The sequence below is a fragment of the Sinohyriopsis cumingii genome, chromosome 19, assembly GCF_028554795.1.
Source record: "Sinohyriopsis cumingii isolate HCF-2022 chromosome 19, ASM2855479v2, whole genome shotgun sequence".
NCBI classification, from domain to species: Eukaryota; Metazoa; Mollusca; class Bivalvia; order Unionida; family Unionidae; genus Sinohyriopsis; species Sinohyriopsis cumingii.
The window spans coordinates 58,820,776-58,843,194 of record NC_142979.1 but is presented as its reverse complement, the minus strand read 5'-3'; the positions used below and the strand labels follow the sequence as shown (position 1 = coordinate 58,843,194).

The following is a 22,419-nucleotide window of genomic DNA, read 5'->3' as shown; positions in this document are numbered from 1 at the left end:
AGATGCTAAATTCAAGGTTCATCCAACTTCTTACTGTGGGTTGTGGTTGCATCAACTCAAGGTTCATCCTACTTCTTACTCTGGATTGTGGATGCATCAACTCAAGGCTCTTCCTACTTCTTACTGTGGGATGTGGTTGCATCAACTCAAGGCTCTTCCTACTTCTTACTATGGGATGTGGTTGCATCAACTCAAGGCTCTTCCTACTTCTTACTGTGGGATATGGTTGCATCAACTCAAGGTTCATGCTACTTCTTACTGTGGGATGTGGTTGCAACAACTCAAGACCCTCCTACTTCTTACTTTGGGATATGTTTGCGTCAACTCAAGGCTCTTCCTACTTCTTACTGTGGGATGTGGTTGCCTCAACTCAAGGCTCTTCCTACTTCTTACTGTGGGATGTGGTTGCATCAACACAAGGCTCTTCCTACTTCTTACTGTGGGATGTGGTTGTATCAACACAAGGTTCTTCCTACTTCTTACTGTGGGATGTGGTTACATCAACTCAAGGTTCATCCTGCTTATTACTCTGGATAGTGGTTGCATCAACTCAAGGCTCTTTTTACTTCTTACTTTGGGATATGGTTGCATCAACTCAAGGCTCTTCCTACTTCTTACTATGGGATGTAGTTGCATCAACTCAAGGCTCATGCTACTTCTTACTGTGGGATGTGGTTGCAACAACTCAAGGCTCTCCTACTTCTTACTTTGGGATATGTTTGCATCAACTCAAGGCTCTTCCTACTTCTTACTGTGGGATGTGGTTGCATCAACTCAAGGTTCATGCTACTTCTTACTGTGGGATGTGGTTGCATCAATGCAAGGCTCATCCTACTTCTTACTGTGGGATGTGGTTGCCTCAATTCAAGGCTCTTCCTACTTCTTACTGTGGGTTGTGGTTGCATCAACACAAGGCTCATCCTACTTCTTACTGTGGGATGTGGTTGCATCAATGCAAGGCTCATCCTACTTCTTACTGTGGGATGTGGTTGCATCAACTCAAGGTTCATCCTGCTTATTACTCTGGATTGTGGTTGCATCAACTCAAGGCTCTTCCTACTTCTTACTGTAGGATGTGGTTGCATCAACACAAGGTTCATCCTGCTTCTTATTGTGGGATGTAGTTGCATCAATTTAAGGCTCATCATACTCCTTATTCTGGATTGTGGTTGCATCAATGCAAGGCTCATCCTGCTTCTTATTGTGGAATGTGGTTGCACCAACTCAAGGTTCATCCTGCTTCTTACTGTGGGATGTGGTTGCATGAACTCAAGGCTCTTCCTACTTCTTACTGTGGGATGTGGTTGCATCAATGCAAGGCTCATCCTACTTCTTACTGTGGGATGTGGTTGCCTCAACTCAAGGCTCATCCTACTTCTTACTATGGGATGTGGTTGCATCAACTCAAGGCTCTCCTACTTCTTACTTTGGGATATGTTTGCATCAACTCAAGGCTCTTCCTACTTCTTACTGTTGGATGTGGTTGCATCAACTCAAGGTTCATGCTACTTCTTACTGTGGGATGTGGTTGCATCAATGCAAGGCTCATCCAACTTCTTACTGTGGGATGTGGTTGCCTCAATTCAAGGATCTTCCTACTTCTTACTGTGGGATGTGGTTGCATCAATGCAAGGCTCATCCTGCTTCTTACTGTGGGATGTGGTTGCATCAACTCAAGATTCATCCTGCTTATTACTCTGGATTGTGGTTGCATCAACTCAAGGCTCTTCCTAATTCTTACTGTGGAATGTGGTTGCATCACCTCAAGGTTCATCCTACTTCTTACTGTAGGATGTGGTTGCATCAACACAAGGTTCATCCTGCTTCTTATTGTGAGATGTGGTTGCATCAACTCAAGGTTCATCCTGCTTCATATTGTGGGATGTAGTTGCATCAATGCAAGACTCATCCGTCTCCTTACTCTGGATTGTGGTTGCATCAGTGCAAGGCTCATTCTGCTTCTTATTGTGGAATGTTGTTGTACCAACTCAAGGTTCATCCTACTTCTTACTGTAGGATGTGGTTGCATGAACTCAAGGCTCTTCCTACTTCTTACTGTGGAATGTGGTTGCATCAACACAAGGTTCATCCTGCTTCTTATTGTGGGATGTGATTGCATCAACTCAAGGTTCGTCCTGCTTCTTTCTGTGGTATGTGATTGCATCAATGCAAGGCTCATCCTACTCCTTACTCTGGATTGTGGTTGTATCAATGCAAAGCTCTTCCTACTTCTTACTGTGGGATATGGTTGCATCAATGCAAGTCTGATCCTACTTTTTACTGTGGGATATGGTTGCATCAACTCATGGTTCATCTTACTTCTTACTGTGGGATATGGTTGCATCAGCACTGTGGGATATGGTTGCATCAATGCAAGGCTCATCTACTTTTTACTTTGGGATGTAGTTGGAACAACTCAATGTTCTCCTACTTCTTACTGTGGTTTGTGGTTGCATGAACTCAAGGTTCGTCCTGCTTCTTACTGTGGATTGTTGTTGCATGAAAGCAGGTTCTTACAGTGGGATGTGGTTGCATCCACTCAAGGTTTATTCTACTTCTTACTGTGGGATATGGTTGCATCAACTGAAGGTTTATCCTATGTCTTACTGTGATATATGGTTGCATCAACTCAAGGTTCATCCTACTTACTGTGGGATATGTTTGCATCAACTCAAGGCTCTTCCTACTTCTTACTGTGGGATGTGGTTGCATCAACACAAGGTTCATGCTACTTCTTACTCTGGATTGTGGTTGCATCAACTCAAGGTTCATCCTACTTATTACTGTGGGATGTGGTTGCATCAGTGCAAGGTTCATCCTACTTCTTACTGTGGGATATGGTTGCATCAACACAGTGGGGTGTGTTTGCATGAACTCAGTGGGATGTGGTTGCATAAACTCAAGGTTCATCCTGCTTCTTACTGTGGATAATGGTTGCATCAAAGCAGGTTCTTACAGTGGGATGTGGTTGCATCAACTCAAGGTTAATCATATTTTTTATTGTGGGATGTGGTTGGAACAATTCAAGGTTCATCCTACTTCTTACTGTGGGATGTGGTTGCATCAACTCATGATTTATCCAACTTCTTACTGTGGGATGTGGTTGCATCAACTCAAGGTTCATACTACGTCTTACTGTGAGATATGGTTGCATCAATTCATGGTTCATCCTACTTCTTACTGTGGGATATGGTTGCATCAGTGCAAGGCTCATCCAGCTTTTTACTGTGGGATGTGGTTGCATCAACTCAAGGTTCATCCAGCTTCTTACTGTGGGATGTGGTTGCATCAACTCAAGCTTCATCCAGCTTCTTATTGTGGGATATGGTTGCATCAACACAGTGGGATATCGTTGCTTCAACACAGTGGGATGTGGTTGCATAAACTCAAGGTTCATCCTACTTCTTACTGTGGGATGTGGTTGCATCAACTCAAGGCTCTTCCTACTTCTTACTGTGGGATGTGGTTGCATCAACTCAAGGTTCATCCTGCTTCTTACTGTGGGATATGGTTGCATCTATGCAAGGCTCATCCTGCTTCTTACTGTGGGATGTGGTTGCATCAACTCAAGGTTCATCCTACTTCTTACTGTTGGATATGGTTACATCAGCTCCAGGTTCATCTTACTTCTTACTGTTGGATATTCTATTTATTATGTGGGAATGTGGTTGCATCAACACATATAAGTACCATACATATTGTTTTTAAACCAAGTAGATCAAAAGACTCAAACTCAGTTAGACCACTCTGCTTTAGAAATAAGAAATATTAATGTATGTTCACTTAAGAGAGACCAATGTATACAGTATTAATTACTTTTCTCTATATCTTTTTGAAAAATGAAAAAGATTTATGCTATTATTTTACAGTATTCCAAATAAGTTAAACTGTCCATGTAATGTTTGCAAATTGAGTTTAATTAGGATGTTCATTGCCAATTGTTGACAAAAGACCAGACCTTTATATCTTGAAGTCACCAGTTAGTATATTCTTGATAACAATTAATATTTTTTTTGTACAGATTTAGACTATAAATCTGATAATGTTTCTTCTTCCTGATAAAAAACCCCAGAATTTATCTTATTTTTCCTGGTATCAATTACTTGGCTTTGTGAGAAATGACCTCTTTGTTGACACTTAAATTTGTGGATATTTGAAGGAGTCCTATTCTTCCCATAGGATGATATTTATGTACTGGGTGGTTTGTAGCATCTATGAAATTTGCAGCAATTCAGACCCCATGAAAAGTATTGAATTTACAGTATTCCCTTCACCAATGTTCTTGATAGCCTGAACTTGTCTCTCTTTTCAGTCGGTGAAGCTTTATCACTGTATACATTTTGGCGAGAAAGGGTACGTTGTAGTTTTCACATTTATTTTCTGGATTTTATAGTCATAATATTTGACTGAAATTTTTTTAAAAAAATAATATTTCAGCAGGCATATGTAAAATAAGAGGAAAAGAAAAGCATACTTTTTGTGATGGCTACAAAATTCTTATTGGCAAGTGTTGCTTTCGGGGTCCTTTTGTTCTACAGAATCATTCATGTAAGCAATTACGGTGAGTAAAGATCTTGCATTTACAAGATGAAGAAACAAAGAAACCAGAATATGCTTAATTATTCATGACACAGATAAAAAACACAGATAAAAAAATGTGAAAACATAAATTAGTTTATCTTACAATGCATTGTCCTGACCATGTTAAATTTATCAGGGCTGTGTTTATATGTTAATTTGCAACCTTCATTTTATTTGCTGTACTGTTGATGTTATGTTTTCAAGTAGCTCTGTAACACCCAAGTATCAGGTCCAGAAGAAAAAAGTTCCTCATATGTCCCCCCTCACCTTAAAATAATTTAAAAAAATGAAAACATAGTAGGTTTTTCATGGCTACACCAGCTTCTTACTTGGTAATGTTTGTTCTTGATGGTTTTTCTTTTGGACCTTTTTGTAGTGCAGTGATTGCTTACAGACTGTATTCATAGCAAGCTAATAATGTTTTTGTTTTTTTTACAGGCTGAGAACTCTTTTGTCTACATGTGAGCTGTTGGAGTATTTGGATATTCAAGAAAATTCTACCATTACGGGAGCTGTAAGCACTATATTGGCAGTATTTTTGTACTTATTACTTATGAATTATTATTTTTGTAATGTCTTCTTTAGATACATTGCTTTGTCACAATAGATTTTGGAGTCCATCCACTACCATTCAGGTCAACCACCACCCCAACTGGAACAAAGGTAAGTATGTCAGTTTGACTTATTTAGCAATTGCTTCATAATAAAGGTTTAACAACTGAATGTCTTACTTTACTATAAAGTAAGGACAGGTAAGATTTCGTTGTTTACCAAGTGCATCCACTTAGGTGTGTATAGCACACACAGTATAAATAACCATAGAATTCACATGAGACATAACACATTGTCATGATTCATTGTTTTTTTGTAGGAGATTTTCATTTCAGAGAACAATGTCTAGACAGTCTATGCGTAAGTGTGGCCAAAAGAGAGGTCCTTGGGACATTCACCAAGACTGCCTCACTTGTTCAAAATGCACTCAAAACATTGTTTTGCATTTGGTAAATTATGGTCACTTGAAATCTGAATCTAGCTGGTTCCAGGCATGAGTATAATGGCTGCCCCCACCCCTTTCCTCTTCAGAATTTTCTAATTTATCTCTTGCAGACCCTTTAGGGTCTTACTGCAAGATGATTAGTTCTTCAAATTGAAATATGACTTCTGGGTCCCAAGCGATTATGCAACCAGTTTCTTTGTCGGGGCCTCTCCAGAAAGAGACTGAGTGTTCAAGGAGTGTATCACCTGACCCTATGAGGGAGGAGCATTTGAACGCATTTCACATTCATAGTAGTGTGTCCCACCCTCCTACAAGGAAGGAGAAGCACCACCAACATCACTTCTTGTGTAGCATGTCACATCCTCCACTAGTGATTTATCAGCAAAGTCACTAACTATGGATTAGTGGGTTAGCATTAATTTGAGCCTTGTGATAGTTCTATAAGAATACTTGTTATACACTGTTTATGGAGTTCAAAAATGTACTTGAACACATTTAATGAACCAAACATGTCCCCAATTATCCAATGAATGTATAAACTTTAGAAACCATGTGTGATCACTGTAATAGGATTTTAAAGTGTTATTGAGCTGATTTTAATCTTAAAATGAGAAGATAGGTTTGTGTGTTAATAACTATTTATGTAGTTTGAATTGTTTTAATTTATTTCAGAGTTTCCGGTCAGCTAGCCCAAGCCTGAAGTCCATACTCCTTAACAACTGCACAAAGGTGTGTAAATGAAAAGCTGTAATATGCTATTTATAGACCCTTCTGCTTGTCAGAACTCCAGTCCCCAAGATCAGAAATAATAGAGGCTTGCACCTAATCTTTCCTTTATTTTAAAATCTTGATGACTGATTGGTCATTGTGTGTGAGCTTGGTTGTGAGAATTGGGTCATATTGTATTCATCCATCTGTCCATCACACCTTAGATATGGCATTTAGGTCAGTATTCAGGCACTGTGGTGGGGCATCTATGTATCATGAACATATGTCAAGCTAAAGAGTCAAATCCAAAACTTTTACAGGTACTGCAATCTCTCTCTCTCTCAATTTTTTCTAAAAATACTGTAGTTAGATGCAAAGTTAATTAGCATAATACTGTAGTTAAATGCAAAGTTAATTAGCATAATACTGTAAGAAATAATCATCATGTTATTGTTGAAAGAATATTGTTTCAGCCATCTTGTCAGAAATAATGTAATAGTTTTTATTTTGAAATAGAATTTAAATTATAAATTGAAGAATATAGCATCATTCAGCATAACATATTTTCCCAGTTGTTAAACAGACATGAAGTTGTTATTATTTTGGTTTGCAGTAACATTAGTGGTAATAGTGGTGGCATTAGAAGCAACATTAGTGGTAATAGTGGTGGCATTAGAAGCAACATTAGTGGTAATAGTAGTGGCATTAAAAGCAACATTAGTGGTAATAGTGGTATTAGTAGCAGCATTAGTGGTAGTAGTAGTGGCATTAGTAGCAACATTAGTGGTAATAGCAGTGGCATTAGAAGCAACATTAGTGTTAATAGCAGTGGCATTATAAGCAACATTAGTGTTGATAGCAGTGGCATTAGAAGCAACATTAGTGTTAATAGTAATGGCATTAGAAGTAACATTAGTGGTATTAGTAGCAGCATTAGTGCTAATGGTGGCATTAGAAGTAACATTAGTGGTAATAGTGGTGGCATTAGCAGTAGCTAATAGTGGTGGCATTAGAAGTAACATTATTGTTAATAGTAATGGCATTAGAAGTAACATTAGTGGTTATAGTGGTATTAGTAGCATCATTAGTGGTAATAGTAGTGGCATTAGTAGCAACATTAGTGGTAATAATAGTGGCATTAGAAGCAACATTAGTGTTAATAGCAATGGCATTAGAAATAACATTAGTGGTAATAGTAGTGGCATTAGAAGCAACATTAGTATTAATAGTTGTTGTTGTTGTTGTGGGGTTTAATGTCACTTTTCAGCACACGATAGGCTATGCATGGCGGCCAGTATTTATGGTGGAGGAAGAACCCGGAAAAACCCCGGGAAGAACCACCGACCCACGAGAAGCTACTGACAAGCTTTCTCACATACCCACATTGGCCGAATCCTAGACTTGAACCCACGCAGACAGAGGTGAGATGGCAGTGATCCGTAACGGAGAGCACTTTAAACCACTCACCCACTCGAGGCCCCAGTGTTAATAGTAATGGCGTTAGAAGTAACATTAGTGGTAATAGTGGTATTAGTAGCAGCATTAGTGGTAGTAGTAGTGGCATTAGTAGCAACATTAGTGGTAATAATAGTGGCATTAGAAGCAACATTAGTGTTAATAGCAGTGGCATTAGAAGTAACAGTAGTTTTATATAAGCAAATTAGTGGTAACAGTGGCATTAGTAGCAACATTAGTGGTAATAGTAATGGCATTAGAAGCAGCATTAGTGGTAATAGTAGTGGCATTAGAAGCAACATTAGTAGTTTTATATAAGCAACATTAGTGGTAATAGTGGCATTAGTAGCAACATTAGTGGTAATAGTAATGACATTAAAAGCTACATTAGTGTTAATAGTGGCGGCATTAGAAGTAACATTAGTGGTAATAGTAGTGGCTTTAGAAGTAACAGTGGTAATAGTGGTGGCATTAAAAGCAACATTAGTGGTATTAGTAGTGGCATTAAAAGTAACATTAGTGTTGATAGCAGTGGCATTAGAAGCAATATTAGTAGTTTTATAGAAGCAACATTAGTGGTATTAGTAGCATCATTAGTGGTAATAGTTGTGGCATTAGTAGCAACATTAGTGGTAATAATAGTGGTATTAGAAGCAACATTAGTGTTAATAGCAATGGCATTAGAAGCAATATTAGTAGTTTTATAGAAGCAACATTAGTGGTAATAGTGGCATTAGTAGCAACATTAGTGGTAATAGAAGCAATGTTTGTGCTAATATCGTATCATTAAAAGTAGCATTAGTGGCACTCTACAGTTTCATATTTTGCATAGGGTTAGAATTTTAAAGAAAAAGAATGTTTCCCCACTGTTTATACTGGCTGTTTAAAAAAGACCATAGAACCTGTAATTCTGTCTATTTTAGTGCATGATTGATGGGTGTAATATGGGTTATAGAATATACAGCTTGGCCTTACTCCAGATGTACACCTTTAAAAAAATCTGCTAGCTTCACTTGGTCATTTTCACTTCCTGAACTTCAGAGGTAAATTTTTAAAAAAAAAAAGGGCTGATAACTTTTTTAACATTTTATATATTTGGTAATTCATTCATTGCACTTTCAGAAGCTGGCATTATCTAGTCTGGCAAAATTCCCTATTTTAATAGCTGCTAAAGATAGTGTACTATTTTAGACTAATTCAGGCTGATCCTTTGAGCACAAGAGAGCAGTCATTTTAGTTAGCAGTGTGCTAAGATCATGTACAATTTCCACAAGTACAGTATCCAAAAAAATGTCAGCCACTTTACATCAAAGTAGCGCAGAGGTATGCCAACATTCTCTCAACAGTACATGTTTCAAATGTGAACAACTTCATCTTACATACGTCACTTTGTCAAAAGTACATAATAACTGGTGAGTGCCCACTTAAAAGAGCACATAGGTATTATTATTGTATGATTTAATTTTGGTTGTATGACTGAAATATTTAAGTTGCAAACATCAAAACAGTCCTTTTGAATAATTCTCCTATATTTCCCCCCACAGAACAGTATTTATTAGTGTTAGAGTCTCAAACAAGTCCATACCCTACCCCCTTATGATAAAAATGGAGCTATTTTAAAAATGCACATTACACTTTGTCAACATAGCAACTAATGTTATGCTGAAAGACAGGAACATGAAACTAGCCAGAATTATTTCTGAGATGTCAACAATAAATTTTACAGTTTGAAAAGGGATGGATCAGATGAGGTTCATAAATGTCAAAGGTCAAAAGTTAAAATATTTGCTTATTGTTTAATATGGAAGAAGGTGAATTTATTTTTCATCATTTATTTTTTTAATTTCATTGCAAATAAATGAAAAGAAATATTTTCACTATATATTTCTTTTACTTAATGCAACAGTTTTAAATTTAAGTTGACTTTATTCCTATATTCTAAGACTTCTGATTTCCCGTAATGAAGGTCACTACTTACACAATGCTGCCTCAAAACATATTATGTAAGCAAGAACAAAATAAGCATAATTAGCTTATTTTCATGGATATTATCAATGGTAATGTACGATTTTGTTCAGAACATCATACATAATGATATGAAAATAAGAACAATAATTGCATACATTTTCATATTTGTTTTAAGGTGGTGCAGTACAGTTTCATATTTTGCATAGGTTAGAATTTTAAAGAAAAATAATTTACCCGGGTTTCCCCACTGTTTATACTGGCTATTTGAAAAAGACCTTGTATATCTTAGCTTTTGTTTAAAGAACCTGTAATTTCCTTTATTTTGGTGTATGATTGATGGGTATAATATGGGTTATAGAGTATACAGCTTGGCCTTGCTCAAAATGTGCACCTTTAAAAAAACTGCTAGCTCCACTTGGTCATTTTTACTTCCTGAACTTCAGAGGTAAACTGTAAAAAAAAGAGCCAATAACTTTTTTCATGTTTTATATATTTGGTATTTAATTCATTGCACTTTCAAAGGCTAGTATTGTCTCGTCTGACAAAATTCATTTTCCCTATTTTAATAGCATCTAAAGATAGTGTACTTTAGACTAATTCAGGCTGATTTTTTTAGCACAAAAGGAGCAGTCATTTTAGTTAGCAGTGTGCTTAGATCATATACAGTTTCCATAAGTACAATATCCAAAGAAATGTCAGCCACATTACATCAAAGTAGCATAGCGGTAAGCCAACATTCTCTCCACTGTGCATGTTTCAAATGCAGACAACTTTTCCATACGTATGTCATTCTCTCAAAAGTACATAATAACTGGTGAGCGGCTCCAATTATAATGGCATCAGATGCAAAATTAGTAGTGGCATTAGAGCAACATAAGTAGACACTGAAGATTTTATGAGCAAATAAACAAGGTTTATGAATTGAAAAAGAATATTCAATTTATAATTTATATACTTTATTAAAAAACAGTCAGTCTTTGTTGGAGTGCTTGTACTATTTAAAACTGTTATGCTTCACAATACTGTAAATTAGATAATGGAGAAGAAGCAAGTCTTTTTTTTAAATCTCATACATTATGAAAATTTAGAATTGTGCAAGACTTCATGTAAGGTCTGTATCTTAAAATATTAAAATACTAGGAGTGAAACTGAGTAGTGTTATTTCTAGTGGGTTTGTGCTACATATTAAAATTTGAGCAATTTGAGTACTTGTGTTAAATGCTAACATAAAAATTTACTTTCAGCTGACTGATAGAGGAATTCAAAATTTGTCCCAGAGATGTAGCAGCCTTGAGGAGATTCAGCTCAACAAGTGCTATCACATAAGTGACATAGGTGTGACAACATTATGTCAGGTATGTCACATGTAACTTACCATTTATTTCACAGTGATGACAGGATTATTATATTGGTGTGGGTGTGACAACATTATATCAGGTATGTCACATGTAACTCACCATTTATTTCACAGTGATGACAGGATTATTATATTGGTGTGGGTGTGACAACATTATGTCAGGTATGTCACATGTAACTCACCATTTATTTCACAGTGATGACAGGATTATTATATTGGTGTGGGTGTGACAACATTATGTCAGGTGTATCACAAGTTACTTTAAAAAAATTTCACAGTGATGACAGGATTATTATATTGGTGTGGGTGTGACAACATTATGTCAGGTATATCACAAGTTTTTAAAAAATTTCACAGTGATGACAGGATTATTATATTGGTGTGGGTGTGACAACATTATGTCAGGTATATCACAAGTTTTTAAAAAATTTCAGTGATGACAGGATTGTTATATTAATATATGTGCATATTATACATCATGTAATCTGCTCCGGTGGCCCAAGTGGTTAGATCATCTGCCTCAGATGTGGAAGGTTGCGGGTTTGAACCCTGGCTGAGTCAGACCAAAGACTTATAAAGATGGTATTAGTAGCTGTCTTGCTTGGCACTCAGCATTAAGAGGTTAGTATTAGGACTGGTCGGCCTGGTGTCAGAATAATGTGACTGGGTGAGACATGATGTTACATGTCTGTGGAAGGATGCCCTGTGCTAGACATCACTATTACTGCCACACTGCAGACATCATAGCAATTTGACAGGAAAATTGTTAAAGCTATCCTAAAATTCCAATTCACACCCACACATTCATCATGTCCCCAAGTCTCCATGAGTGTGTAGTCTTTTATAATGTTATAATTTAAAGAACACCCTTAGAAACCAGTTAGTTTCAAGCTTATTACTAAATGGGAAACTATGTTTTGGACCCATTTTGGCCTGGTTGCAAAGCACTTATGATTGACAATATTTGTCCACCTTTATGGTGTCTACAGTGATGTTAGGATTTGTTGTTAGGTTATTTTTCTCAGAAACTGGGGATAGTATAAATGGCTTGAAATGTAAATGTTTCACAAGTAGTACTGCAGATTTCAGTAAATATAGGTCATTGTGACCCAGTTTTATGTGTTCAGTGAAGTGGCTTACCTTTCTGTTAGCCCAAATTTCTTTAGGCTAAGGTTCGTACTTAAATCAGATTTCCCTGATTCTGGTGCTTGAAGTGTTATGTAGCTTGGGATAAAGAGGCATCATGAGGAGGTATTGTAGCCATCAATGACAGCTAGATCAATGTGACCTATATTTCCTACCATAGTGTTCTGTACATTAACCTTTGCATTCAGCTTATTTACTTGTAGAGTCATGTAACTTGGTATTTAGATGCATCATAAATGTACTACACCCTTAGGTCACATATAGCTCACTGTGACTTATATTTCACACTCCAGTGATCTAAAATAACCTATGTATGTACCTTAGTTAAACTATTACTGCAGAATAATGTAACTAGATAACACAATATGGATCAGACGTAGTAGGACACTATTTATACGAAATGTAACTTTGCAGTATGGCCATAGCATCTAATTACACATTCAGCTCAAAAGCCATATTATTTAATATACAATACATGTCACTTAGATTGGCAAATTCAGTATAAATTGTTGTGATTTCATGAAAAACATTTCATAGCCATAAGACAGATCATTTAAAAATGGAAATGTGCATTCATCATAATCAGTTACCTTGTGGAAAGGATAAACCAAACATAAAATTTGTACCCCATTGTTGTGGAAAGGATAAATCAAACATAAAATTTGTACCCCATATTGGTGGAAAGGATAAACCAAACATAAAATTTGTACCCCATATTTGTGGAAAGGGTAAACCAAACTTAAACTTTGTACCCCATATTTGTGGAAAGGATAAACCAAAATTAAAATTTGTACCCCATATTTGTGGAAAGGATAAACCAAACTTAAATTTTGTACCCCATTGTTGTGCATAGAACACAGGTACAGAAGATTTATGTCACACTTGAAGATGGATACAGAAGAATTTTGCCACACTATAACAGATACAGAAGACTTATGTCACACTTGAACATGTCACATCAGAAAATTAGATAAGAAGATTTATGTCACACTATACATGGATACAGAAGATTTATGTCGCACTAGAACATGGATACAGAAGATTTATGCCACACTTGAACATGGGTACAGAAGATTTTTGTCACACTATAATATGAAGACAGAAGATTTATGTCACACTTGAACATGGATACAGATTTTTTCGCCCTATAATATGAAGACAGAAGATTTATGTCACACTTGAACATGGATACAGATTTTTTCACCCAGTAATATGAAGACAGAAGATTTATGTCACACTAAAACATGGGTACAGAAGATTTTTGTCACACTATAATATGAAGACAGAAGATTTATGTCACACTAGAACATGGGTACATAAGATTTTTGTCATCTAAGTATGTATAAGTAGATATTAGGATAAATGTTGTGCTCATTGGGTGAAATTTGTGGTTACAAAAACTAAATTGTCAGTATTATCAAAGATCTGAACTTTGGAATGGGAATGAAATTTAATCAAAATGTTGTAATAAAATAACCATTGCAATGACATCATTGTTTTGAGATGCATTCATTTGAAATATATAACATCTTTTTTTTGCAGTGTTTTCAAAATTTGAAAGTTCTTCATATGAGTGGAAGTTTTCCAAATGGTATGACTACATATATGTGTAAATTTTCTTACTTAGATTTATTTCAATAGAAATGAGTAGCAGTACAGAACTAAATGGTATTCTTACATGATTGTGCAGTCTTTCTGGTGTAACACATACAGCTTTGTGACACTGGCTGTACTCAGATATTGAAATTAGTGCTGTTAACAAGCTTGGATCATTATTGTATTCTTATATTTTTCTCTGAATGACATGTATCATGATTGCATAGTCACATTTCCCTCATCATCAAGAGTGTGTTAAGCTTTTCATTAATGTTTTCATTAGTGCATATTTCCCAAACCCCATGATTCTTATCATACTTGGCTTGGTATGAATCATTATGAAGCTACGACAATTCATCCTCTATGACTTTTGGGTCAAGTCAGTTATTGACAGTTTGCATTACAGTTATTATTACATTTATTTTAAAGGTTTTCATCTTCTTTAATTTTTTTTTGATAGATTCTCATCATACAAGTGATATGAGAATTTTGCTTTTTTTGGTAAAAGTCTTGATTGGAATTTTCAGTATCCACATCTTGGTATTTTCTCCACATAATGAATTATCATCTGACAGTTCCTCTGCAGTTAAAGATATAAATTTTCAGCATGTTATTCATTTAGCATTTGACACAACCATATCCATCTGTAATATGATTATCGCTGAGAATTGTTTGTTTTTTCTTTCTAGTTGAGTGGGAGTGCCAGTCTGATAACTAATCTCTAGTGACTGGATATGAATATACGAAGCAGTGACACAGCCTTTGATAATTGTATAAAAGAGACATAATTCTCCTCAGTTTTTTTTCACAAATAATTTAAATGTATATCGTGATAGTGTACCTTCAGGAGCAACTACATCAGTAGCAGCTAATTCATGTATACATCACCTTCCAGTGCTACTGCATCGATATATTATCACATTTACAATGCATTATGTATTGGAGTAATTCAGCAATGGTACAGATATTGATGCAGTAAATTGTCAGTAAAAATATTGTGATGGTAGTACATTTCAATTAATTATTACACCACGTGTAATCAGTAGATGAGCAATACAGTGGCAGGTCAAAAGTGAGTAGCCACCCAAATAAAGGAATTGATATCATATAGAAAGAAAAATGGTTTGAAATTGTCACTGCATGAATAAGAATTATTCTTAAAGCTGGATTTTATCTGAAAATATCTAAAATTCCTGAAATATTGCATTCTATAAGTCAGGCAAATTTTTTAAGGTTTCAGGAAAGGGGTCTTTAGAACATGAAGGTTGAATGGGCTAGACCAAAAGTCATGGGTGAAAGGATTGATCATCCACTAACTTTGTTTATCATAACTATAGGCAATCTCTGCAGGAGTACCATTGGTAAAAATTTGTGGTCAGTTATTGCAAAAGAGTTTACAGATTGGGAATGTTGTTGTTGTTGTTGTGGGGTTTAACGCCATTTTTCAGCACACGATAGGCTATACATGGCGGCCAGCATTAATGGTGGAGGAAGAACCCAGGAAAACCCCGGGAAGAACCACTGACCCACAAGAAGCTACTGGCAAGCTTTCTCACATACCCACATTAGCCGAATCCTAGACTCGAACTCACGCAGACAGAGGTGAGATGGCAGTGATCCGTAACGGAGAGTGCTTTAGACCACTCGGCGATTGGGAATGTATCTTTCAGAGGATTAATTGTCTGATCAGTGATTCCAGGAGCAAAGAAAATATACTGATACCTTAAGGACACATGGTACTATTGGTATGGAAAAATGGGAACCAACCTGGAAATGGGTGAACATAAAATAGAGTATATATGGGTTAGGCTGACCAGGATTGGTTAATAATGTAAATTATGTTGTAGGAAAAAGAACCTTTTGAGAGCTTATCCTAGTTGTAAGTGAAAAAAATAGAGACATTGTTTTATTGATGGAATTTCGGTCCTTTAACAGTATTGAGTTTGGAACACTCATTACTAAAATTAGCACCTGACTCTTTCGTGCGGAATTGAAAGCACATGTTTCAAACACATGCAGGTCCAGAAAATGCCATGGTTCTTATCATTTCCTCTACACAGAAGCTGACATCCAGGTTTCATCTTTACTGATAAATATAGGTTTGATGATGAGCACTCAAAAATTTTAAGTTATTGAATTTTTAATATCATGGTGTTTGCATAGGTTTACTATGGGAATTGAATTAGTACCGCAAGTCCTATAGACAGCCACAGCAATACAGTGACTCCACATATGCAAGTGCAATTTACTTTACTATAAATGCAATCACATGGTTCTATTTGTGGATAGCAAGCAAAATTAATACATTTTGTAAACCAAAGAGTGACTTTAAGTAGGATATTAAATGCGTATTCAGATATATCAACTGTTGCCAAGAAGGGGTGGGGGTGGGGAACAGTGTGTAGATTTGACTATGTTAGGTGGAGAGTTTAGCACATTGGTTTATATCTACGTGATGCATATATCAATTTTATACAATTTACCATTTACAGAGTAATTACAGTAAACAATATGATATCTCCTAGTTGTGTTTTGAAACATAGTGATTCAGATATGATTACTGAGCTCTTTTCCACCATGTTTAATGGTGAAGACCTCTCTAGACTTTGCATTCCTCTAATTTCTTTCAGTGAATGTTTTGAAAGTTCATATTTTGCATTTTAATGGACTTATGTCTACTTTACTTTAGTTTTAAATTATATGTCTTCTGGGAGGAATTTTATGTAATTTTTGTCATTTAAATCTCTTTTTCTGTAATAATACATGTACATATAGATGGTCACCTTGACCTTTTTACTCATTAATTGCATAACATGACAAGGCTGGTAATATATTTCAGCATTAAATTGAAGAGCGATAAATGGTGATATTAAAAAAGATGATTCTTTTTAGACAGCTTTATTTTAATATTTTTTTTTTATTTTCTTAAATAAAACTCAAATATTTAAATGTTGCCTGAAATGCACCATTGGTCTTTAGGTGAAGATGAACTTGCAGTATAATGTAATATTCACAAATGCAATCTTTGACAAGCAGGAAAATGCACATTGCTTACTTATGTATTGAACTAATATTCCTAGGGCTGTCAGGAAAATCAAGGGTGTATATAGGACACACGGTACTAATGGTATGGAAAATGGGAACAAGCCTGGAAATATGGGAACCTAAACTAGAGTATATATGGGTTAGGCTGACCAGGATTGGTTAATAATGTAAGTTATGTTGTAGGAAAAGAATCTTTTGAGAGCTTATACTAGTTGTAAGTGAAAAAAATAGAGACATTGTTTTATTGATGGAATTTCAGTCTTTTAACAGTCTTGAGTTTGGAACACTCATTACTAAAATTAGCACCAGACTCTTTGGTGCGGAATTGAAAGAACATGTTTCAAACACATGCAGGTCCAGAAAATGCCACGGTTCATATCATTTCCTCTACATAGAAGCTGACATCCAGGTTTCATCTATACCGATAAATATGGGTTTGATGATGAGCACTAAAAAAAATTAAGTTATTGAATTTTGAATATTATGGTGTTTGCATAGGTTTACTATGGGAACTGAATTAGCACCATGAGTCCTAAAATCTAAACCTAACCAACACATTCCTAGGAAATCAGTATTATTGAGAATGTATAGCAGACAATGAAATCAAAGCTTTATAAATGACTACATGAAATCAAATTTATGGCTTAGGGCTGTTCCAGGGAAGGCAGCTTTTTAAAAATATATGCCAGGGTACTTTGATTTCACAGAGTTCATATTAAAATGACAAGAAATTTCTAAATTGCATCTATAGGTGAGTACCGCACTTTAAAAGTGCCTTCCCTGGGTCCCAAGTATGTTTTAATGGTACAGACATTATCTCATTCATGTTGTTCTTGACATTTGGGGCTCTCTGAATCAATCATATATCAGAAGATTATATTCATAACTAAGTAATAACAAGTCTTAATAATAGGAAAGGGATCAATTATAAAGTGCTAGAGTATAAGTACTATTTAGTTCTGGATTTCTATTCAGGCTGTTCCATTTGTACATACATGGTACTCAGGGAAGGCAGTGTTTTAAAAATATATGCCAGGGTACATTGATTTCACAGAGTTCATATTAAAGTGATAAGAAAATTCTAAATTGCATCTAATGGCGAGTACCCCACTTTAAAGTGAATTCCCTGGTTCCCATGAATGTTTTAATGGAACAGCCCTTAGAAGTTTTTTAGAAATAGTAGTGATGATAGTTTTACAATTGTAGTATCAAAAATAAGTGGCTAATAATTTTTAACCTGGTACAGAATTGCCCATGATTTTTGCACAGATACCTGATGGTGTTTTTCCCAATATGTTACTTGATCATAATACCTTAGAAATATGATCAATACTTGACAAATCCAGTCCTCCCAAGTTAGCGTTTAGTATAAAACTGCCAAAATTGTCTGCCCACATAGGTGGGAGTCAGATTAGAGTTACTTCCCCATTGATGTAAGAATTATTACAAAATCTCATCCATACCTGAGTTACTAATGATGCTCATGCTATAAAGCAGACTCTTTTAAAGACTTCACAAAAATCTTATGATTCCAGCACTCACAGGGAAGAATCCACCCTGTATAGTATCACGACAGACCTATGTTACTATATGATCAGTTACATGCCACAGTACCTGGTTTCTAGGAGGCCCCAAGTGGCCAAGTGGTCTAAAGCACTCGATGCCATCTCACCTCTGTCTGCGTGGGTTCGAGTCTCAGGCTTGGCCAATGTGGGTATTGAGGCAGCTTGCCAGTAGGTTCTCATGGGTCGGTGGTTCTTTCCAGGGTTTTCTCAGGTTCTTCCTCCACCGTTTATACTGGCCGCCATGTATAGCCTATCTTGTGCTGACAAATGGCGTTAAACCCTATAACAACAACCTGGTTTCTATGATGGACACAGAGCAGTCCATAGAAGTGAAGTGATCTATGATAGATCCAAGTAGGCCTGGCATGTTTATGGATACAGCTTATCCCAATGCCATCAATGATGAAAGTCAAATGACTACAGGATGGCCCTTTAGAAGTTATTATTATTGTACTGCCTATGTTGATATTTTAGTCCCAGGTACCCAAAACTATACCCTGACCATTGATTATTCAGTCAGAAATAATTTTCAAGTTACAATATCACATTCTGGGTAGACTTCAAGTATGGGTCACAGTCATTTTCTGCATGCTTCACCAACAATGTCGTAGTTATCACAGGAGATATCTGTGTCATCCCACTCTTCACTATGTAATGAATTATGCCTACAAACTCCATCGTATTCACTAGCCTTGATGATCTAGAAATCACCCAGCCTTTGCCTGCCACCACCTTTATTTTGCACTCCATGTTCTTTGGCAACTGGTGTGTAAACTCAAAGCATCAGTTTCCTGTTCAGCTGCATCAGGACATATTGAGTCACTACTTGGGCCTGTATATTTCACTTGAGTTGGACACTTGCTTCACATACAGACATTTTCTGGGGTAACTGAAAAGTGGACACAATTTGGTGCCAATTACAGTATCCTATGTTTGATTACACTGTTGTTAACTCCAGCCTAGGTCAGCTACAACATTTGGTTTTTCTGTTGTTAAAAGTTAATTTGGGAGAGCTAGATTTGCAAGATATTGGTCCCAATGGAGTAAGAAACATTTTACTCCAAAATCTGATTGACATTGATTTAGCAAAACTTTTGACTTTGTATCATGGCTTTGGCATTGAGCCTCATATTGTATCATTATGTGGTAATGACACATATTGTATTATTATGTGGTAATGACACATATTGTATTATTATGTGGTAATGACACATATTGTATTATTATGTGGTAATGACACATTGTATTATTATGTGGTAATGACACATTGTATTATTATGTGGTAATGACACATATTGTATTATTATGTGATAATGACACATACTGTATCATTATGTGGTAATGACACATATTGTATTATTATGTGGTAATGACACATATTGTCTTATTATGTGGTAATGACACATATTGTATTATTACGTGATAATGACACATTAATCAGACCTTATTTTTTTTCTATTACTTTAGTTACAGATGAAACTATGAAAAAAATTTATATTCTTAGGAAATTGGTAAGTTGTCAGTTATTTATGGTAATTCTTCCAGGTTGTGTAAATCTGCTTAAAAGTATGGGTTGTTTTATTGTTGAAAAAGATAAAAATGTTCTCAATTAAGTTACAGTACATGATATAAACCATCTTTTTTTTCTCATATAGTTCAGTTTTAATACCAGTCCAGTTTTTTAACTCCTACCAAAGACATAAAAATGGTACTAGCTGCTGCCTCACTTGGCACTCAGCATTAAGAGGTTAGTGCTAGGACTAGTTAGCCTAGTTTTAGGATAATGTGACTGTGGGAGATTCGATGCTATATGTCTGTGGCATAATGCATCAGTGCTAGACATCACTATAAACTGTCGCACTGCAGACATCATAGTGATATGACTGAAAATTGTTTAAAGCTATGTTAAAAATCTAAATCACAAACACGCACACATTTTCCATTCAAAGCAATTGGGCGTTAATCTGTTTATGGTACTTAACATGTTTGCGTTTGTCAACAAATATTTTGAATGTTGCAGTGCTATAGATAATTGAAATATTTTTAACTTGTAGCACATTACTACACTAGCACTCAGTGACAGATATGAGACATTCAAACTTTGCAGCACATTGCTGATCTGGTACTCAGAGACAGACATGAGACATTCACACTCTGTAGCACACAGAGACAGACATGAGACATTCATACTCTGTAGCACACAGAGACAGACATGAGACATTCATACTCTGTAGCACACAGAGACAGACATGAGACATTCACACTCTGTAGCACACAGAGACAGACATGAGACATTCATACTCTGTAGCACACAGAGACAGACATGAGACATTCACACTCTGTAGCACACAGAGACAGACATGAGACATTCATACTCTGTAGCACACAGAGACAGACATGAGACATTCATACTCTGTAGCACACAGAGACACATGAGACATTCATACTCTGTAGCACTCAGTGACAGATATGAGACATTCAAACTTTGCAGCACATTGCTGATCTGGTACTCAGAGACAGACATGAGACATTCACACTCTGTAGCACACAGAGACAGACATGAGACATTCATACTCTGTAGCACACAGAGACACATGAGACATTCATACTCTGTAGCACACAGAGACAGACATGAGATATTCATACTCTGTAGCACACAGAAACAGACATGAGACATTCATACTCTGTAGCACACAGAGACAGGCATGAGACATTCAAACTTTGCAGCACATTGCTGATCTGGTACTCGGAGATAGGCATGAAACATTAACACTTTATAGCACTCAGAGACAGACATGAGACAAAATTTGCAGCACATTGTTGATTTAGCACTTAGAGACAGACATGATACATTCAAACTTTGTAGCACTCAGAGACAGACATGAGACATTCAAACTTTGTAGCACTCAGAGACAGACATGATACATTGAAACTCTCTAGCACTCAGAGACAGACATGAGAGATTCAAACTTTGTAGCACATTGCTGATCTAGCACACAGAGACAAACATTAGACATTCAGAGTTTGTAACTTACTGACAGATATGATACATTCAAACTTTGTAGGACATTGCTGATGAAACACTCAGAGAAAGACATGAAACATTCAATTTTGATAAGATTTTCTACATGTTATTGCATGATAATGTGGTCAAATTAAGTTTAGTAGGAAAACTCTTGATGTTAATTTTGCATCAATATTTTTAATACTGCAGAATGTTACCTGATATGTAATTAATATTCCAATGATAAATATTACCGGGTGTTATGGGAGTTTTAATGGTGATGATGATCATTATAAAATAGTTTGGTTCGTGATGTCGATATCAAACTGCAGGAAAATCCCAAGTCCATGAATATCAAATTATATCTGTATAATGTACTTGTATGAATGAGTTTATTGTAATAAGGTTTGATTTGTTTCAAAATTCTTATTTCTATTTTTCAGAGGGAGCTAAATGTATCATTTAACCTTGCTGTGAATGACTCGGTTCTCAATGCCATCTCAAATAACTGTGAAGATCTTGAGTAGGTATTTATGGAACTGATGTTTCTCTATTTTAGATTATGCAGATAAAAAACTTTAACTAGGATCAAATAACCTATAACAAGGATCAAATAACCATCAACTTGGATCTAATAACATTAACTAGGATCGAATAACCTATAACAAGGATCAAATAACCACACACTTGGATCTAATAATCTTAACTAGGATTAAATAACCTATAACAAGGATCAAATAACCACCAACTTGGATCTAATAATCTTAACTAGGATCAAATAACCTGTAACAATGAACAAATAACCACTAACTTGGATCTAAGAACCTTAACTAAGATCAAATAACCTATAACAAGGATAAAATAACTACCAACTTGGTTCAAACAACCTATAACAAGGATCAAATAACCTATCTTTCAGCAATAACTATTTTCATTACAACATATTTTTGTGTTTATTTTGTTTTTATACCTATTCCATTTACACAGGAGGGTTGAA

At 35.8% G+C, this 22,419-nt stretch overlaps 1 protein-coding gene across 4 annotated transcripts in view; it reads left to right on the top strand.

The window, feature by feature from the left end:
• Positions 1-22,419, top strand: part of LOC149775778 (putative RNA-binding protein EEED8.10) — a 68,824-nt gene that overhangs the window by 27,926 nt on the left and 18,479 nt on the right. For all 4 annotated transcript variants that reach the window (XM_089942989.1, XM_089942987.1, XM_089942986.1 and 1 more), the window contains 7 exons: positions 4,313-4,353; positions 5,020-5,095; positions 6,251-6,307; positions 10,954-11,064; positions 13,755-13,803; positions 19,886-19,929; positions 21,866-21,945. In XM_089942989.1, coding sequence (XP_089799115.1) covers positions 4,313-4,353; positions 5,020-5,095; positions 6,251-6,307; positions 10,954-11,064; positions 13,755-13,803; positions 19,886-19,929; positions 21,866-21,945 — 458 coding nt within the window. The remainder of the gene's footprint in view (positions 1-4,312; positions 4,354-5,019; positions 5,096-6,250; positions 6,308-10,953; positions 11,065-13,754; positions 13,804-19,885; positions 19,930-21,865; positions 21,946-22,419) is intronic.